Here is a 20,102-nt window from a genome sequence, read left to right as displayed (position 1 = left end):
GGCGTTAATTTCCCTGCTCAAGATCTTCTAAGATCCTTTGCTCCAAGCGCCCTGTTGACCCAACTCTCCCTCATTAATACAAATTGCCTGACCAAGGTCAGAGTAGTTTCCAGATATATCTGCTTTGAAATACTTTTGTGGGCCTTTCGAACCAATATTTAAACTTCCCCGGTGATAGCTGGAGGTCATGTTTTTTTAAACACTTAGATTCTTGCTATCCAGAGCATATGTTCTCTTATGTTAGCTTGTTATCTTTTAATTGGTTTCTATTCTAAATTTAATGCCAACTGTTCCTGCTGGCGGCAATGGCTGCGACTGAAGCTAGGGTGGTGCCGTGTCAACGTTAGTGTTGCCTTTGCAAAGGGAGCATTGCCATTCTCATTTGCCACTCTGCTTCTGGACTGCTTGCTGGGCCACTCAGACAAATCTCCCCACCAGCGCTTCCCCCTCCCTTTTGGGAGCTGGCTGATTCTCGTCTCTTGGAATAAATGCTCCCAAAAATATCTAATTGCTAAACAATGGGGCAGAAGCATTTGAGGAGATGTCCAGTTTTCAAGGAAAGTATTCCAGCACAACGAAAGGTGTGTCGGTACAAGGTTGTGTGTGTGTGTACCCTGATGTGTGCAGTTGTTGCCAGACATAGGCTCAGCTTCCATTCCCCCCCCCAATCCACCTATCTATGCAGATTAGACCTGACCCTAGCAGCTCAAGAAGCAAAACTGATATGGAGTTCTTGTATTTCACAATGTACAGTTTTGAACTTAAAAGACGAGTGTAATCCATGGGATATAAGGTGTTAAAACACGGACCAGGGAGTCCTGGCCTCAAATCCTCACACATACATGGAGTTCAAACTGGCTGAAGTAAGTCAGTCTACTTCATAGGGCTGTTGTGAAGATACAGGGACATCTCAGATATGCTGTGCTGAGCTTGTGGGTGGGGGGGAGGGGAAGAGGGACCCTAGAATAAGGTTACCAGATTTTTTTTCAAAGAATCCGGGGACACTTTTTTTTTTGAAAAGAGAAAAAAGTTATTTAAAAGGTTATTTAAAAATAATAATTAAGAAGTAATATATTCTCTTCTGTGGTCTCCCCTGTCACTGGAGCACTAGCCGCCGTGGAGTAGGCTCAGGTTGGGCCTGGGCTCGGCCACATGTTCTTGCCCTCCCATTGCTCTCCTATCCCTCCTCCTCCTCAGCGGTGGCAGTGGCGCAGCAAAGTCAGGGCTGCCCTCTATTTTCTCCTTCCTCTTTCTCTCTCTTCCTTCTCCTTCTTCTCCCCTCCCGCTCCCTGCGTCGGCTCCAGGGTTTTCCTGGCCCCAGAGCACCGCTGGGCAGTTGGCTGCTCACACCTGGCTCAATTTGGGTCACCGGGGAGGGGGGGAGCGGTTCCCCCATTTGATCCCTGGTTCCCCTTCCGCGGTGGCAGTTGCAGTCTCAGCAGCCGGAGCCAGCTTGGTAGCGCAGTTGGCTCTGGCTGGCTTCAGGTGCTGCTCGCTGCCATGGCACCCACCTTTTTGCCTCACCGGAAGTCCCCATGTGATGTGTCTTGTGCCGTTGAACACAACATTCATTCCCTACGAATAAATCTACAACACTTAAAATATAAATCTGGGGACATTAATTGAAATCCGGGGACATTCTGGGGACAGATTTTGTCCGGGAACAGATTTGTAAATCCGGGGACTGTCCCCGGGAAACAGGGACGTCTGGTAACCATACCCTAGAATTGTTGAGTTGGGAGGGATCCTGTGGATTAGTCAGTCCAACCTCCTGCATTGCAGGAATCTCAACACATGGTCCCCCATCCAATTTCAAACCATATCGGACCCTATGAATGCTAAAAATAAAATACTGAACCTGAAAGGCACGATGCCACTTAAAGTCAAGATCCATGTAAGATCCATGGCCATTAACAAACTTTTAATTCAACAGCTTCCATTTAATAATCACTGGCTGATCGCCAAAGAATTGATGCTTTTGAATTATGGTGCTGGAGGAGACTCTTGAGAGTCCCATGGACTGCAAGAAGACCTATCCATTCTGAAGGAAATCAGCCCCGAGTGCTCACTGGAAGGACAGATCATGAAGCTGAGGCTCCAATACTTTGGCCACCTCATGAGAAGAGAAGACTCCCTGGAAAAGACCCTGATGTTGGGAAAGATTGAGGGCACTAGGAGAAGGGGAAGACAGAGGACGAGATGGTTGGACAGTGTTCTCGAAGCTACGAACTTGAGTTTGACCAAACTGCGGGAGGCAGTGGAAGACAGGAGTGTCTGGCCTGCTCTGGTCCATGGGGTCATGAAGAGTCAGACACGACTAAACAACAGCAACACGAACTTGTTTTAAGAATGTTGCTGCTCACAATGAAAGGGTTACATTGTGTACGTTGCCCTCCATTAGTGAAGGAAAGAGCACATTTCCTTCCTTCCGGAGGAAGGGAAGGCTAGAAACCAACCAACCTACAAATATTTGCACCCTCTGTGCTCTCCTGCTTGCATAGCCCTGCTGTCTGTTGGGCAGCTCCTCAATTTAAATGCAAGAAACAAGGAGAGAAACATCTTTGCTCACTAACGCCAATCATGGGGGCGGGGAGAGGGCGGGGCTAAGTAGGCAGGGCCTGGTGAGATCAAGGAGGCGGAGCTTAGTACCTTTTCCACATTAACCCCGAGTGCAGCCAACACCTTGTCTGTTATCCATACACTGCATAGCTTTAGCCAGGCAACATGTCTGATCTACTGGCAAGTTTCATTTTCTTTATGGCTTTGAAAAGAGAGATTGGCAGATACTTTCCACTTTATAGAGAGCAAAATTGATTGATGTCGTGGAGCTAGAGCCATGTGAATGTGCACACAGCAGGAAGCCCCTTCCCCTGTAGGGGAGGAACAGTCATTGTATTGAGATGAAAGGTTATGCTCTGCTTGTCAGTTCTGAGGTGCCAACAGCCTTCAACAGAGAAGGGGAACATTTGGATTTCATCTGGGTCTTATCCAGATGCATTGCAATGTTTGCCAACTTGCACAGCTGCAGCAGGCTGCGGGGGATGTTTGAGAGCTTCAATGTAGTGGTTCAGACTACGGATGCTGCAGGTCCAGGCAGCACCTTGCCCAGGGTCCTGTGCCAAGACCTCCCCCCACAACAGGCCAGATTTTGCTGCCAGAAGCCATGGGACAACTATGCTACTTCTCACCTGCTAACTTCAGAATCTGCACTTTCCCACTGTTCTGCTGACATTCTGCTGAAACGTTGCCTACAAACAGTGGCTGTGGGTTATCTTATTCTTCCCTTGCATTTGAGCATTATTTTGAACTACCACCACAGGGCACTCATGTGTCCGATGTAGGAATAAGGGATATGCAAGGAGAATTAAAGGAACCCCACATTGAAAACCCAAGCAAGGCTGCTTCAGACAGATTTGGGGCTTGTCGAAGCCAAAGCTGGAGCTCTCTCTGAAACACACACAAAATCAATGCTTTGAGATGCTTTGGAGATTCAGGTGTTGTTGTTGTTGTTGTTTTTAAAGCAGCATACTGTATGTCTGCAAAATTTGAAACATTTCTCCCCAAGTTCTCCAAATGAAGTAACCTCCATGGTCAAACTCATGGTTTTCCCAGTAGTGATGTATGGAAGTGAGAGCTGGACCATAAAGAAGGCTGATCGCCGAAGAATTGATGCTTTTGAATTATGGTGCTGGAGGAGACTCTTGAGAGTCCCATGGACTGCAAGAAGATCAAACCTATCCATTCTTAAGGAAATCAGCCCTGAGTGCTCCCTGGAAGGACAGATCGTGAAGCTGAGGCTCCAATACTTTGGCCACCTCATGAGAAGAGAAGAATCCTTGGAAAAGACCCTGATGTTGGGAAAGATTGAGGATACAAGGAGAAGGGGACAACAGAGGACGAGATGGTTGGACAGTGTTCTCGAAGCTAGGAACATGAGTTTGACCAAACTGCGGGAGGCAGTGCAAGACAGGAGTGCCTGGCATGCTATGGTCCATGGGGTCACGAAGAGTCGGACACGACTAAACGACTAAACAACAACAACAAGCTTTGTGACTGACACGTCTAGGTTCTAATCAGAAGGAATGATTTCACTAAGGCTCTTCAATCACAGCATTTTGGGGAAGGGATATTTCATACCCATGTCTGTTCTGTGTTTGTGGCTACCTCTGCTTGATGGTGTTTGCTTGGGGAAATGCTGGAAAACCAGAGTTCCTTCTGTGCCACATGCCCACACAAACTACTTTCGTCAAATCGACTTTCCACTCAAGTTTTGTGACTTTTGGTGCCAACTGAACAGACCACTGCCACTGTTTCCTGTGCCCTTCGCTGAGCTGGAAAGTGGAGGGTGAGGTGGGGGGGGGGTTAGAGAAACCAGAAATAGGGATACAGTGTAGTAAAGACCTATGGAGAAGGAAGAAGTCGGGGTGGGAGTGGGGAGCGGAAGACTTCTGGGAGCTCAGCCAGACTATTCAAGGCAAGAAGCAGGGCTGGGCTGGAGAACAGGATGGCCCCTCCACCCTGGGTGAGGTGGTTAGAAGATTGGACCCTGCCTGTCTTCCAGGAACGTTCACTGGGGAACGAGAGGGGAGCCCCAGGGCCCTTTCCATCACCATAGAGGCTTTTAATGGGAGAAACAGCTCTCAGCTTCTCAAACATGGGTGGGTGGGTCAGGTGTTTCATGGCCAAACAGCTGTGGAAAGGGCAGGAAGTCAGTAGAGGAAGAAGGTGTGACTGCTCCTGGCACAGTTGTACTGGGAAAGTCCAGCTCCTGAGAGCCAAATAGTTGGCCACTTCTAGATCCACCTTCCTACTTGCTGCTGAACCACTCTGGGATAAGCCTTGTACCAGTACGGCTGTGCTGCACAAAGACCAGGCGACCACACAGGCATGGAAATTCTACTATCAGCTGATAGGCACACTCTAGATCTGGAGAGAAAAGGAGACCAAAGCAGCAAGTTCACTAGCTCTGGGATCCTGGCAACGTAAGGCCAGATTTTCTACTAGCATGCTGCAACATGCAGCTCTAAACACATGGCCAACACTATGAGGCACCAAGGAACCCACAAGGTCCTAAATAGTACCAATGGTTTCAGTTCACTCAGTAAATCTTTAATCCTACCTCAGAGAGAAAACGATCGCACAACTGAGTCTTATTAGGAGGACTGGAAGATAAAGGTCTGTGCCTGAGCTGAAAAGACAATTTCTTCCCCAATTTTTACTGCCCATGTCGAAATGTTTTGCAAGGAATAGTCTGCTGCCGGTCCCTTATTGAAGAAACCCCCACAAAGAAAACAAGGCTGCTAAACTTGGGGAGGGGGTGGGGAGGAAGGAGCCAAGAAGATGCAGGGCATTTCTTAGCCACCCCATCGTGCTGGAAATGGACCACTTTGGGATAGCTTTGAATTGCTGCTTAGCAGGCTCAGGGGACAAAGCAGCGGTGACAGAGAATGGTTTGTCTCTTGCAATTTTTCAATCGATATAAAGCTCTTGACGTGCACAGAGGGGGGAAAGAGAAAGGAAGAAAACGAAGCGGGGAACGAGGCAGGTGACAGGACTGAAGAGAAGCTGAAATGAGAAACTTGGCGAGAAGAAAAAGAGAAAACGCGAAATCTAAAAAAGTAAGAGAGGTTATGAATGGTGTTGCTTGAAACATGAAAAGGATAAAAACACCATGCTTTTTTAAAGTGCTTGATGCACAACGGGGGGGGGGGGGAGGATACAGCAAAAGGAAACAGAAAGCCTCTGAGGGAATCCAAGTGTACCATCCAAGTTAATGTAAAAAAGACCAAAGTCTCCTAAGCAGGACTGTGCACAGCAGTAAAGGCCAGCCATAGCTGTATGTCATGATAGCTCAAAAGGTCACATCCTTGCTGCAATGCTATGTCCTTTCCTTGTCAGCTGCTTTCTCCCTTCCATTTTGGACCTGTGCTTGCAAGCTGAACACTGGTCCAGGACACTAATAAGTGAGTGTGTGTGTATGGATTTTGGTTGATATGCTTATTGGTCATAAATGGTGTTGTGTTTTCCTTTGCACTTAATTCTAACGATTACACATTTACCCAGAGAATAGCAAGAGAATAAAGAGAGAAAGAAAGATTTTAAAAAGGGTTTCCAACTATCCACCTGTCAGTTATATACAGTGGTTTTGGGGGGGGGGCGGACGCAGGGGTACGCATACCCCTAAACATTTTGTTTGGCCTCATTGAGGGGCAGTATTTCAATAAGAGTAGGAAAATGAGCATACCCCTAAACATGTTTTTTAGACAAAAGGACTGGTTATATTCACAAAAATTCTTCAAAATAGTGAAATGTTCAATCTAGATTAATATTCAGCTATTCCTCCCTCTGCAAGACACATTTACCCAGAATCCCAGTGCCCATGCTATGTTCCTCGCCGGTGCCCTGCAGGCCTGTGTTGCTTTTTTGAGTAGTGCAGAGTCTGCAGGGAGCCCACCCACCATCTTTCCCTCAGCTGCAGAGCAGTTTGGGGGAGACGGGGGGGCAGATGCAAGCCCCACACTGCCATTTTGGGCAGTGCTAAACCAAGCCACAGCGTCATTCCCAGGAGAGACACGTGTCTCGGGTGTGCTGCAGGTCCCACGGTAGGTGCGCCCCACCCCCCAAGCTATGCCTCTGGCAAGGCCCATTGAAATGAGTAAGTGCTGCACAAGAGCACTGTAGCACCCTTTTATGGGGCTTGTCTGTTACAAAACACCCTGGGGTGCTCCTGCAGCCCCCGAACTCCGAGCGTCCTCCGGTATGCGCAGCTCTGAAAAAGGCATTTCCCTTCTTCTCCAGTGCACTTCAGCAACATATATCAAATGATATATGCACACTAATCTTCTAGCATAACACAGCAAGACGTGTGAGACATCATAGAGCTAATCTACGTATTTATTTATACACTATGTAGAGGCAAAGGAATCATGGCGTCTCCTCTCTCCAGCTCCAAGAGAAGAACAGGGACAAGTGAAAGCAAAAGTACAGTGCAATAGCTAATATAGCAGAAGAGATAAGACTGTCTTCCGTTCCCACACTCTTCCCAGACAGGCATGTGATATACACCAATCTCATCTGTAGCATCAGAGGCATGAAATAATAACATTGTCAACCTGGGAAGGTAGCCTACCTAGGAGAAGGAAACCTCTTATCCTAAACCTCTTCTGCCTTGCGGGATACATTTGGGAAAAGGAAGGGTTAGGAAGTATACCCTACACCAGGGGTCCCCAGACTACGGCCCGCGGCCCGGATGAGGCCCAATTGGCCTGCCAATCTGGCCCGCGAAAGGTCTGGGGATCAGCATGGCCATTCTGCACTTAATTTTTTTTTTTTAAAGACGAGAGCCAAGCCGAGAGCCATTTCCCCCCCCTGCGTTGCCATTTCCCCCCTCTCCTTTACCGTGGCAGGTCAATAGCAGCCAATCAAAAAGTCGAAGTGCTTCAGACCCCAGCCAATGGGCAGGCAGCAGCTGCACGTGTACAGGAGGAAGGGGGCTGTGCTAAGCTGGCTGATCGCCATTTTCAGCAGCCGCTTCTTGCCAGAGCAGAGCCAGCCCGAGAAACCTCTTTGCTGACACTCCACCCTCCGCCGCCAGCAGCCCCTACTGCAAGACACAGGTACGTGTTTCGTTATTTTTTTTTAAGTACAGTGGTGCCTTGCTAGACGAAATTAATTGTTCCGGGACTCAATTCGTCCTACGAAAATTTCATCTAGCGAGGCACCGTTTCCCATAGGAATGCATTGAAAGTCAATTAATGTGTTCCTATGGGCTCCGGGGGACTGGCGACGGCAAGAGTATTATTAGCCAAGAACTGGAAGACCCAACAGTGGACAATTGGCAAATGAAAATGATGGAGTATATGGAACTGGCTGAGATGACTGGGAGAATACGTGACCGGGGAGAAGAAGCGACAGAAGAAGAGTGGAAAGATTTTAAAGTTTATTTTAAAAAATATGGTAAAATTGTATATTGAGATTAGATTTAGAAGTTTATAGAAACTGCGGATTTGAGAATTATGTTAAGTAAATTGATGTATGAGAGATTTGAAATTGCAAGGAGTTTTAAACAATGAATTGGAAATTGCTAAAGAGGAATGAGAAATGAACCGCAGATAGAGGGAACTGGAGGAAGTCCCCTCTCACAATGTTAAAGGAAAAGGATTAGGGTACTTTGATTTTTGTGTTTTTATTGTTATTTTTGTAATGTTTTTGTTTGTATTTGTTATAGTGTTGTGGTGTGGTTTTTTTTTGTAAAACCAATAAAAATTTTTTTAAAAAAAACATTAATTTATTAAGCATTAAAAACCTCCCTAAACAGGGCTGCCTTCAGATGTCTTCTAAAAATCTGGCAGCTGTTTTTCTCTTTGACATCTGATGGGAGGGCGTTCCACAGGGCGGGCGCCACCACCAAGAAGGCCCTCTGCCTGGTTCCCTGCAACTTGGCTTCTCGCAACGAGGGAACCGCCAGAAGGCCCTTGGCGCTGGACCTCAGTGTCCGGGCAGAACAATGGGGGTGGAGACGCTCCTTCAGTTATACTGGACCGAGGCCATTTAGGGCTTTAAAGGGAGCTAAGCAGCCAAGTACTGAATTTAGTACCTAGGTATTACCTGAATAAAAGAAACACACACAATTCCAAAAGGAGGCAAAATCAGTTAGCAAAAAAGAAACAACTTTATAATTGCCCAAATGTACTTTTGTTAGTGTCAGATCACAACAACAACAACAACAACACCACTCACTAAGCCTGTCTCTTTACATACCCACAACGCCATTGGCTCCACAGGGAGAAAACATACATTACAGAACAAGAACTTGCTTTATACTAGATGGCATGGTGAGCTCATTAACCCATCAAATGACTGCAAGACTCAAACTTTTACTATTCCAATAAACAGCGTCCTGCCTGGCCTTGGGGGAGTGGGGGGAGATCAAAACAAGGTAACACAGATGCCTCCATCTCCCTGTTAGCTTAACTAGGAAACAAAAAAATACCTTCTACCCCAAAGCACAAAAAAGGAAATCCCCCCCTTTTTTTGCAGTGCCCCACTCCAGACACCCAATTTACATCCCCCTTGAGCACTGCAACCCTGTGTGTGTTTGGCTGAATTTGGCATTATGAAAACTGTTTGGCTGAATTTGGCATTATGCAAAATTAGCTACACAGCACTAAAAGTGTCCCAAAGAGCTCTGGCTAAAAAATCCACAAAACAGCACACTCACAACTTATGCACATTTAACATGCTTGGCAATTGAAAAATAAATGAATAAAAGGAGTGGTAAGGGGGCAGGCACCCAGGAAGAAAAAACTTTGGCAATCCCTCCCTCCATTGCACCCAATGTGTTTTGACTACAGTATATGCAATTTTGGCTTTGGGTGCTAGCCCCCAAATTTAGCCTCTACGCAGGTTGCAGGCTTACTGTTTGCTTTTATTTTGTTTATAGAAGAACAGCCTCACCACCCGTCTGAAAGTATTTGGCTGGTCACTTACAACAAAGCACCTAAATGTTTTAATTCATAAGCTCTGTGAAAGACAACCCAGTGAGATGGCCACCATTTTACCGCTGAAACATTGAGAGACAAAGCTTTTGACACAAGGTCACCAGGCACCCTTTGTGGACGGCGCCATCCCATTCATCATTGAGCCATTCTTCTTTCAGAAGGAAGTAACATCAACATCACTGCTTCCTGACAGTCCTAAAGGTAAAGGGTAAAGGGACCCCTGACCATTAGGTCCAGTTGTGACCAACTCTGGGGTTGCAGCGCTCATCTCGCGTTATTGGCCGAGGGAGCTGGCGTACAGCTTCCAGGTCATGTGGCCAGAATGACAAAGCCGCTTCTGGAGAACCAGAGCAGCACACGGAAACGCAGTTTACCTTCCCGTTGAAGTGGTACCTATTTATCTACTTGCACTTTGATGTGCTTTCGACCTGCTGGTAGGACTGCTAGGTTTCGAACTGCTAGGTTGGCAGGAGCTGGGACCAAGCAACGGGAGCTCACCCCGTCACAGGGATTCGAACCGCCGACCTTCTGATCAGCAAGCCCTGACAGTCCTACTGCTCTCTTATTCCCTTTCTGCCATGGTGTGCCTGACCGTATTCTGCAAATCAATTTGCAGTCTGGAATGTGCATCACTGAGAATTTCCACTGAGAATTTCTACTTTTATTTTAAAACAAAACCTAAGTTCCTAGAACACAAAATGGTAAGGGAAATAAATGAAAGGAAAGCGGTCCATTCACAGGACAGAGCCAACTGAAATGTTCAGATATCGTTCATTCCCTCGTCTTTTCCTCCACCCTGCGCAGCACCCACAGCCCAATTGCTTTCTGCCCTTCAACTGTTTTCCTTCCTCTCATATTCTTTACAACCCTTGAGAGCCACTAAAACACAAGCACTGCAATCAAAATTTATTGTGCAGGTTAAGCAACCTTTTGCAAATGATGCAATAGGCATAAATTATTCCAAGTGCAGAATTTTTCTGACAATGGAGTATTGTCAACCCAATTCTATCACATTAGCAGACCACTGATTATCAGCCTTTCTCCGCAGTTACGTGGTGTATATGTTTTTAAAAAGATAATGACCATCATGGCACCTACCTTTGCTGATATCTTCATATTCCAGCCAGAGCTGTTTTTGGACTTGCTTGTTGGGATACCAGATAGAGCAGGACTCCTCAAAGCCATAGACAGCTTCTTGTATAAAGTGGTTGCCAAACTGGTCCAGTAGGGCCACAAAATCTCCTCGGGATGTGGCTCCATCCAGAGAATGGAGGGCATTGCCAAAAGCTGCGAAGCACAACAAGCTGCAATTCAGGGGCAGGTTGAAGGTGGGGGGGGGGAATATAAAGTGTGCAGGAAAACCTCTCCTTGAAAACCAAGGGACTCTCTGCTCCAAAATGGACGAGATACTTTGGAAGCTCACAAGCATTGAATAGTTCTTTTAGCTTGCTAGTTTATTAAATTTATTCATCTCTTCCCACACTGAAAGGAGCCCTGAAGCGACTTAGAGAACCTCTCCTCCATGGGTGCGTCCATTTTCCAAAAGTGATCCAAACCTATTGCTCCCGCTGCATATTCTGGTAGTCAATTCCATAATTTAATTAGCCAATGTGACAAGAAGCTCCCAAGTTCCACCTCCTGGGTCTCAGGCAGTGAGGCAGCCCAAAACCCACCCCACCCACTAGGCTAAGCTCCACTTACCCATAGCTGCCAAGTTATCCCTTTTTTAAAGGGATTTTCCCTTATGCTGAATAGGCTTCCTCGCGAGAAAGGGGAAAACTTGGCAGCTATGCACTTACCTTGGGAGATTGTCAGCTGGTTGAGCTGGGCGTGGTACATGACGGAGCGCACTTTCCAGTGTTGCAGCAGAGGGTATCCAGACACCTCACTGAAGTTCACCATCCCTGCGACCAAAACAACAGGTAAGCTTGGCTTTGTCACTGGGGGAGGCACAGAAAACCAGCAAACAAGCACAAAAGCACACACACCCCAAACTCTCCTGAATTTCAGATTTGGCCTCATTATGTGATTTGGTTTGCACACTCAACAGAAACAAGAAATAACGTTTTCCCCCCTAGGCTGTCCTAGGTGGAGATTTACAAGTTTAAATCGCCCCACACCACTTCCATTAGGAAATAAGCGTGCCAAGAAGACTTCATTCTAGCTTGCTGAGAAGGCAGCTGCTTTTTGATGGACAGGGATGACGCCCTCCCTGCTGCCCGTCAATGATGAAGTATTTAGAATGTCTTCCACCCATCAGTGAGCGGATTCTTGCCCCATGCTGTGCTAGCTCCCCATCGACTACAGTGGTACCTCTGGTTATGAACTTAATTCGTTCCAGAGGTCCGTTCTTAACCTGAAACTGTTCTTAACCTGAGGTACCACTTTAGCTAATGGGGCCTCCTGCCGCCGCCGCCGCCGCCGCTGCACAATTTCTGTTCTCATCCAAAAGCAAAGTTCTTAACCTGAGGTACCACTTCTGAGTTAGCAGAGTCTGTAACCTGAAGCGTTTGTAACCCGAAGTGTTTGTAACCTGAGGTACCACTGTATTACCAACTAAAAGTTGTGGCCATTTTTAACCCATTCCCCGCCTCTTCTCTGCTACTGCTCCTTGTGCCTGCCTCCCTGCATAAATGCTCCCTCTGTGAAGCTGCTGGATCTGGAGACATGCACAGATGTTTTCCATTTGAATGGATCTAGTGCACATAGTGGGACGTGGGTGGCACTGTGGTCTAAACCACTGAGCCTAGGGCTTGCTGATCACGAGGTCGGCGGTTCGAATCCCCGCGCCGGGGTGAGCTCCCGTTGCTCGTTCCCAGCTCCTGCCAACTTAGCAGTTCGAAAGCACATCAAAGAGCAAGTAGATAAATAGGTACCGCTCCAGCGGGAAGGTAAATGGGGTTTCCGTGTGCTGCTCTGATTTCGCCAGAAGTGGCTTAGACATGCTGACCACATGACCCTGAAAAACTGTCTGTGGACAAACGTCGGCTCCCTTGGCCAGTAAAGTGAGATGAGCGCCGCAACCCCAGAGTTGTTCGTGACTGGACTTAACTGTCAGGGGTCCTTTACCTGTACCTTTAGTGCACGTAAAGGTAACTGCAGTGCCCTAGAAACTGTTTTGCAGTTCTTGGGTTTCTCAGAGTGAGGCCCAGTGCCTTTTTCTCTAGAAAAAAATGTGCCGGTATTCACTGACGGCTCCCGCCCCATCTATCACAAGCGCTGCCAGCTAGGCAACCAGGGCACACATGGCCAGCAGGGCACAGGGCACAGCAGGGGAAGTATGACAGACAGCGTGTGCCACCCACTCTCACGCTCTTCTTGGAGCGCGACTTGGTGGTGCATCGACAGCAGTCAGGCTCCATTGGGGCTTTGCTCATGCCTTTGTGACTCCCCATGTGGCTGAGCATCTCTGTGGTGGGGGGAAGGTGCTAGTACTGTGAACCGGTGAGTACCATCAGAAAAAAAAACACACAAGTGAGGCCCCCACGGTTTATTAAAAACGGCAACATTCTCAAATCTGATTTCTGTATCTCACTGTGAGTCCTCTTTAGTTGACTGTTATGCTTCCCCCCCCCCCTGCTCTCCTGGGAGAATGCTTACATTTTGGACTTAACAAACCTCCTTTCCTGGGCGAGCAAAGCAATTAATGTGCTACACATAACGGCCATTCACCTTCACCCAATTTCCTGGGCAATGAAACCCAGTTGCTTTCAAGCAGCCAAACTGGTTAACACACTTAATTCAAGAATATGCCTAATTAAATGCTGCTTCAGACTGGAAGAAATGCAGAGGCAGAGTGTGGGGCAGGAGCGGGAACAGAGATGAGCGGGAGGCAGCACGAGAGGCTGGAAGGTGTGGAGGTGGAAGGGAGCACTAATTATACTAAAGGAAGGTCTGTGGGTCAGCAACTCTTCAGTAATTAAAAATACAACTTGAAAGGAGCTTGCTTGTGGTTGTTTCCTTTCTGCAGCCCAGTCTCTACTTCTGAAGATAACAAGCCTCCCCCCTACTCTCTGCCCCCCCCTTTTCCTGAGAGGGCTGTCCCAAAGGCATGGCCCCGCCACGTTAATTTCTCCACTAATTGCGTTTTTAATGAGCTGTCTTCCACACACAGCAGGCTGGGCATTTCCCATGGGCTCCCATGGGGAAGGCACAGCCTCAACCCATGCCAAGGGGTGTGGGCATAGGCACTGAGGAGCTTCTGAATGCCAGCTGCAAGGGAGGGGAAAGGGGTTGACTGATGAGCGGCAATCTCTGTCCCTTGAGCCAATGTTGAAGGGGGAGCTGCCACGTTCATTCCGCAGAGCCCCCCTCTGGCCCTCACCGTAAAACAGCTCAGCCTCTCCTCTAAAGCAGCCCCTTGCAGGGTTGTATGGAAGGGTGCCAAATGCCACACCTTCTGCAGCTATCACCTGGCGATCTCCAGAAGCACAGACTCCTTCCGTACCTGGTCTACAACACATGCACACCCACCAGCAGGAAAGGGGAGGTAAAGCCCCGAAATCATGCACAGAAACAGAGCCTTCAATACGGCACATCCTATGGGATTTCAAGTGCTGCCTTCTCAGGAGCAAGAAGATCTTATTGCACTTTTTTTGCTCCGGTTCATTTCATTATCTCATTCCTACTAATTTGTAGCGGCAGTTGTTTTTGAAGCAGTGTGCCCTGACTGAAGCGCTTCTACAGATAGAGGAACATGATAGGAGCTAAGATCTTATTGCACCTGAAAAAGACGGTATATGAAAACATTATTATTATTATTAATATTAATATTATTACTATTATTCTAAAAAATTTATGCCACCTTTCATCCAAAGATCGCAGAGCAGTTCACAACATAAAAATGAAAGCACAAAATACATAATGCTTCTTGAGGAGTAGTTTACCACTGCCTCCTTTAAGCAGGCAGGATTCACCCCTACTTGGTAGGAGACTTTAATCACCTCCGTGGCCCACCCAGCTGTTGGTTCCCTGGTAGTTTTTATCAACCAAGAGGTTCAAGGGTCCGGAGTACAAGTGGTCGCCCTGACTGACACAAGCACCTTGTCTGCATCTCAAGCCTCATAAACTGAAACTTAGCTGAGATTCCTTCATTACAGGGGGTTGGCCTAGATAACCCTTGGGATCCATTCCAACGTTACAATTCTACGATTCCCTGATTCATCCAACACAACAGGACTAGAAAGTGCTCTGGACACCCCTTGAGATTCAACTGTTGTAACAGTGAGGTTGTGATCCCAGTGGATGCAAGCGATTTTATCCTCAAAATGCTTTGCAACCAAGTCATAGCAAGCTACTACGGTCGGTTCTGCCACTTCCTTTGGGCCAAGCTGCAACAGGCCCTGCACTACCTTGAAAACCTCTGCCAGGTGGCACAATGAGGATGCAATGGAGGCAGCAATGTATGGCTTTTTTGCTGCCTTCACTGCCACTAGATAGCCTCGATGATTACACCTTACCAGCGTTTGATTGCATTCAACTGAAGTTTTCCACCACTTGAGTTTGAGCAGGCTCCAAGCTTGTTTCCTTGCCCTAAGCCCTGCAGTGTAACAGGGAGCCAAGCAGGCTCCACCAAGTGGGAGAGGGAGCTCAGGGGTGATCCTGTCAATGGCATGAACCATTTGGATGTTCCAGAGGTTCGCCAGGGCTTCGGTAGGAGCACCAGTAGTATCAGCCAGAAAATCCACCAGAGCCATCTGGAAACCTACTGGCTCCACCAGCCTCTGAGGGCGGACCATCCTAATATGTTCACTACCTCTGCAGAGGGGAAAGGGTGCCGAAAGCCTCAATCTCTGCATGGGCGTACCCAGCATGGGGCAGGGGGGCAGCTGCCCCCTAGAAGCAGGGCAGCTGGAGAGGACAGGCAGGGACTGGCTGAAGCGAAACGGCGGCAGCGGCAGCGAAGCTGCCTCCGTTGAAAAAAACCTGGACCTGGGCTAACTTCAGCCCACACTCCTTCAAGTCACAGCGAGCACAGCACAGAAAGTGCTGCCCCACAATGCTCCGCAGCACCTCATTTGCATACAGCTTCACTGCTGCTGCCTCATTTTAGTCGCTACCATTAAAGGAGCGGGCGAGGCAGGAGTGCAAGTGCGGGTGGCTCCGTGTGCTGCCTTGCAAACAGCCCCCTTTCCTCTGGGGGGCATGGACCTTGACCATGCCTCCTGGGGGATCCTGGCCATGTCATTACCAGCTAGCCAATCGGGTGGCTGGGGGGCGTGGCTGGTGTGTCCCCCCTAGCTTTGATCCTGGGTACGCCCATGAATCTCTGGACCTTGTTTTCTCAACTGAGCATGAGGAGGGTGATTTGAAAGTGGGGGATATTGACATCAGTCCCTTGTCATGGTCAGATCTGCTCGGATTCAGTGGTAAAATGTGGTTTTCACGGGGCAAGTGCTGACACCCAAAAACAAAAAACCCCACTCAGATAAAGTGCTTTTAAACCCCCAACCAGTGCCAAATGACACAGCACAAAAGAAAGTCTGGATGAGCCCTTGCCTGTAAATCTGAACACAAATCTCAGTCAATTTATGCACTTCTCCAGATTCTGGACTGCTCTTCACATATTTTATGCATACAAAATATTTATTTTAGGGGGGAAGCATCAAAAATGTGCATTTCATATAAAAATGTGTTCAAAAGGTGTAGAATTGAAATGTGCACTTTCAGTATGTTATTTCAAAAAAAAATATGACAAAGTGGGATGGAATGGACTGCTAGCAAAACTGGAATAGGGCAGAATCAGGCTGCCAGCCCACTCAAACTTCAGGTCCAGCCTGCAAGTTACAAGGCAACCACCAAGGCTCCTCTTGGTCCTATGGCTCTTGCAGCCTTTGTGGAAGCAACAGATTTCCATGCAGTTAAGAGGTTCCCTCTCCTTAGGATTGCTGCCTTTCAGCACAGGTGGGGGTTCTGTTCCTGGCCCCCGTGCACATTGGCAGAGCATGCATAAGTCTGCCCCATCCCCGTTATACCCCCTTCCTGCCCTCCTCCAGGTCCAAAAGGACCCGTGCGGTGGTGACCACACATCAATTGGACTTACACAAAACGGTCACTACCTGTGCCTAGGCTTTGAGGTTGACACAGGCCCCCTCCGGAGTACCTGGAAGAACAGAGAAGGCCCTGGTACCTTTGAATTGCTATTTACTTTGGCACATTCAGGTCCTGACCACATTAAAGTGACTATCTTGTCTCTGAAGTGATTATGGAAAATGTACAGAGGACTTCCTTACTCAGCACCTCTGCTCCCCCATGTACATTTGGAGTAATGCCTGATCTGCTTAGACTGGTAAATAAAATCAAGCATTTATTTCCTTTTTAATACAAAAAAACAAAACAAAACCCCTTATGATCAGCCAACAGGAATCAAACTACTTCCTTTCTCATACACCATCTGCAGAGCAATTTCTTTATTTACATTTTATTGAAGTTTTAAGCAATCAGCAAAAAGAGCATACAATCTTTCTCCCACACACCCATTGAACACACACTCAAATCATATTGCCCTAACATTTATCCATATTACATACTTCAAGAAAGGGGTGTCCAAAGGGAAAAAGCAATGAAATAAAATTTCTCAGAGGCATTTCTGATGCAGTTATTATGTTTTGCTACCATTCTTGGCTGCTTTCTCACCTGCATTATTCTCACAATTGCCCACAACAAAATTTTAAGAAGTAACTCTTGATACTGCCCTGTGCAGCTTTTGAGACTAGACAAGAGGCTGGAAGGACACAGAAGAATTCTGACTGGGATTACTCACCGGTAAGGAAATCTGGGTCAGGGGTAGGCTCAGAGAGCTCCTCTTGGCACTGGTTCTCTAGTGGAACAGTGGCCAACACCAAGCCATCTGGCAACTGCTGCTCCAAACCACGGGCAAAGTTATTCTGTCTGAGAAACCCCAAGAGAGACAAGTTCAGAATCTGCGAAACAACAGGAAAGGTTGGTTCAAAGGACACCCAGAAGGGAAGTGCAGCCCTCTCTACAAGAGCATGGATGAAGCAACCTGTGTCGAGCCAGCTCTCAGAAATGGCAGTGGTGTCCTCCTCACAGGGCTGGGTGAGGTTGGGGCATGCACGCCTGCAGGGCCACACTGAGCTCACTGCCGCCAGCTTACAGCATCCCAAGTGCATTGCCACTACCAGCAACGAGCAGGCCATGAATACGTCATCCTGCAAACAAGCAGGCAAAACTCTGCACTGCCGACTTTTTCTCTGATTGGAGACAAGCGCCTCTTTTGTGGTGGTGGCAATGCTTGAGGGAGAACAGCTAGAGCAGAGACGCAGGTGGGGGTGGGAGGTTAAGCATCCCTGTTTCCGCTTCCCCGCTGGAAATGGCTCTTCCCCTAAAACATTTCTTATATGTAGCTTCCATTCTTATTCTGCCCATCAGAACTCCTCCACAAACTTGTCTAATTATGGGCAACTGCCCTGCTCTGGCTAAGACACACATCTTGCTACATTTGCCTCCCTCCCACCCCTCTCTTTTCTCCCTCCCCTCTCCTTTGTGAAGCTGCTGCATATTCTAAGAACTGAGAGGCAGCTCCTTTTGCAGTTTTGCTTATTCTGTAAAAGCACAACACACACACACGGATTCCGCTGCATTGGCAACTAAATGAACAGCAAGCCTTCGTCCATCACCTGAACGTCCCCTTCAGCACCTGCCCAGGTGCCACCTCCCGAGTTTGATTGTTGTAGCCATAGAACATCTCCCCAAAGAGAGTTTGGTTCATGGGCAGCTCTCGGCTCTCTTCACAGTCGCCACCCTCTGGACACGACTCCGAGATTAAATGGCATGATCGGCCATCTATACCTAGCTTGTAATCTTCAATGCATCTGCCGTAGGAGGGAATGCAAGGGACACGGTTACATCTTGCTGTGAGAACTGTGTAGAACCTGGCTCTGGAAGCGTACTTTTGACAATAGAAGGACCCATGCACAAGTAATTTGCTGCTGCAACACAGCGGTGAGACACTGTGTCGGATGATGTCTCCGACAATCTCAGAAACAAAATCATGCTATTCAGCTAGAGAGTGAGAAAGGTTAACACTATAGGTCTAACTCAGCAGTATGTCTCCGGCAAACCCTTTCCACACTGACTTGTGTGCTGAGAAACTCCTGCATGAGGCAGATGATTCCAGGGGATGTCCCAACCAGTGTTTTTCTTCTAGAAAAAAAGTGCATTACTGCATACCCTTGAATACCCCCAGAAAAAAGCACTGGTCCTAAGATGCAGGATCAGTTCACATGGACCTCATTTTTGCCTCATGTGAAGTGAGAATGAAACCTTGAATGCACACCAAAACACTCAATCACAGCTTTTCCAGCATGTTGCATTGGAAAGATTGATAGAGGCAGGCCAACTGTCTATTATGAAACATTGAGAAAAGTTTAGGAAAGTAATGCATGAGGTGTTAGGGTGTGTCAAATTTTTCAGCTTTCAAATTCCAAAAAAATGAAGGGAGCTAAAAAGTTGTAACATGAATTGGGAATTTTGGTTAAATTTATATATTTTAGTTTTGCTCTGTGGATAAAGTGTGTGTTTATTTGCTTGCTAATCAAACGTAGGCTTGCCAAGCTAAATGTTGTCCAACCACATAAATAATAACAAATTTGAATTCCTCACACCCCAAACCATATTTAAAAGACCCCTCAGTGAATAAATTTGCAAATGTTTTCACCTCCTAAAATGACGCATCCGAATGAGGTATTATTTATAACCCACTCCAGCCTCTCTGACTCCCATACCTCAGATAGGCAGATACCAACCCACTCATCTCAGAACTACACAGGTAAGGATACGGATGAAATTACTCCTCCCAACTATTATCCTGGATTTTGGCATTCCAGATTACTAAATCTAATTTCCGGAGCAGTGCTGATAAATTAGCAAGTACCATTTTCAGGCCATGGAGCTTACACAATTTGCTATTTTTCAGGCCATGTCTCTTGCCCCCCTTGCAGGTTCTCAACATGCTTCAACTTTGATCAAATCACAGCAGGAAAAGGAATCCTCTAGACCAGGGCTTCCCAAACTTGGGTCTCCAGCTGCTTTTGGAATATAATCCCCGTCATCCCTGACCACTAGTCCTCTAGCTAGGGATGGTGGGAGTTGTAGTTCAAAAACAGCTGGGGACCCAAGTTTGGTAAGCCCAGCTCTATACAATTCCTCTGTTTTCTTGGTCAATGCACCCAGGCACCTCAGTAGCCTGCAAGAAGGCAGGGGTGCGGGAAGACACAGGCAATATTTGCCAAATCATTCTAAGAAAATTTTAGGATTTTTCCTACTTACAGCACTTATGGCAGAACGTGGGGCACAGTGAACAGAATGGGAAAAGGGAAACGGGCTCTTCCCAATTCCTGGGAATTCTTCCAAGGAGATCCCAGCATATTTAAGGTGTGACCCAGCCTTCTCTGCCATTGCAATATTCAGTTATTTTACCAAATGAACACACTGTACAGCAAGGTGTAATGCTACCGTATTATCATTATTTCAGCTTCTTAATTAAGGACTATGGGCAGTAGCCAACTAAAGTGCCCCATCAGGGCAAGGATTTGCTCTTGTGCAATGGGGCTCTCCCCCTCTCTTCCTCCTGTGTACATC

The 20,102-nt window shown here is 47.3% G+C and overlaps 1 protein-coding gene across 1 annotated transcript in view; it reads right to left on the bottom strand.

The window, feature by feature from the left end:
• ASTN1 (astrotactin 1) overlaps positions 1–20,102 on the bottom strand; it is a gene marked incomplete at its 5' end in the record, with an annotated part of 207,979 nt that overhangs the window by 18,518 nt on the left and 169,359 nt on the right. The window contains 4 exons of the mRNA XM_035123692.2: positions 10,599–10,787; positions 11,300–11,404; positions 17,263–17,390; positions 18,140–18,334. Coding sequence (XP_034979583.2) covers positions 10,599–10,787; positions 11,300–11,404; positions 17,263–17,390; positions 18,140–18,334 — 617 coding nt within the window. The remainder of the gene's footprint in view (positions 1–10,598; positions 10,788–11,299; positions 11,405–17,262; positions 17,391–18,139; positions 18,335–20,102) is intronic.

The sequence above is a fragment of the Zootoca vivipara genome, chromosome 7 (genome assembly GCF_963506605.1).
Source record: "Zootoca vivipara chromosome 7, rZooViv1.1, whole genome shotgun sequence".
Taxonomy (NCBI): Eukaryota; Metazoa; Chordata; class Lepidosauria; order Squamata; family Lacertidae; genus Zootoca; species Zootoca vivipara.
This window is presented reverse-complemented; position numbering and strand designations above follow the sequence as displayed.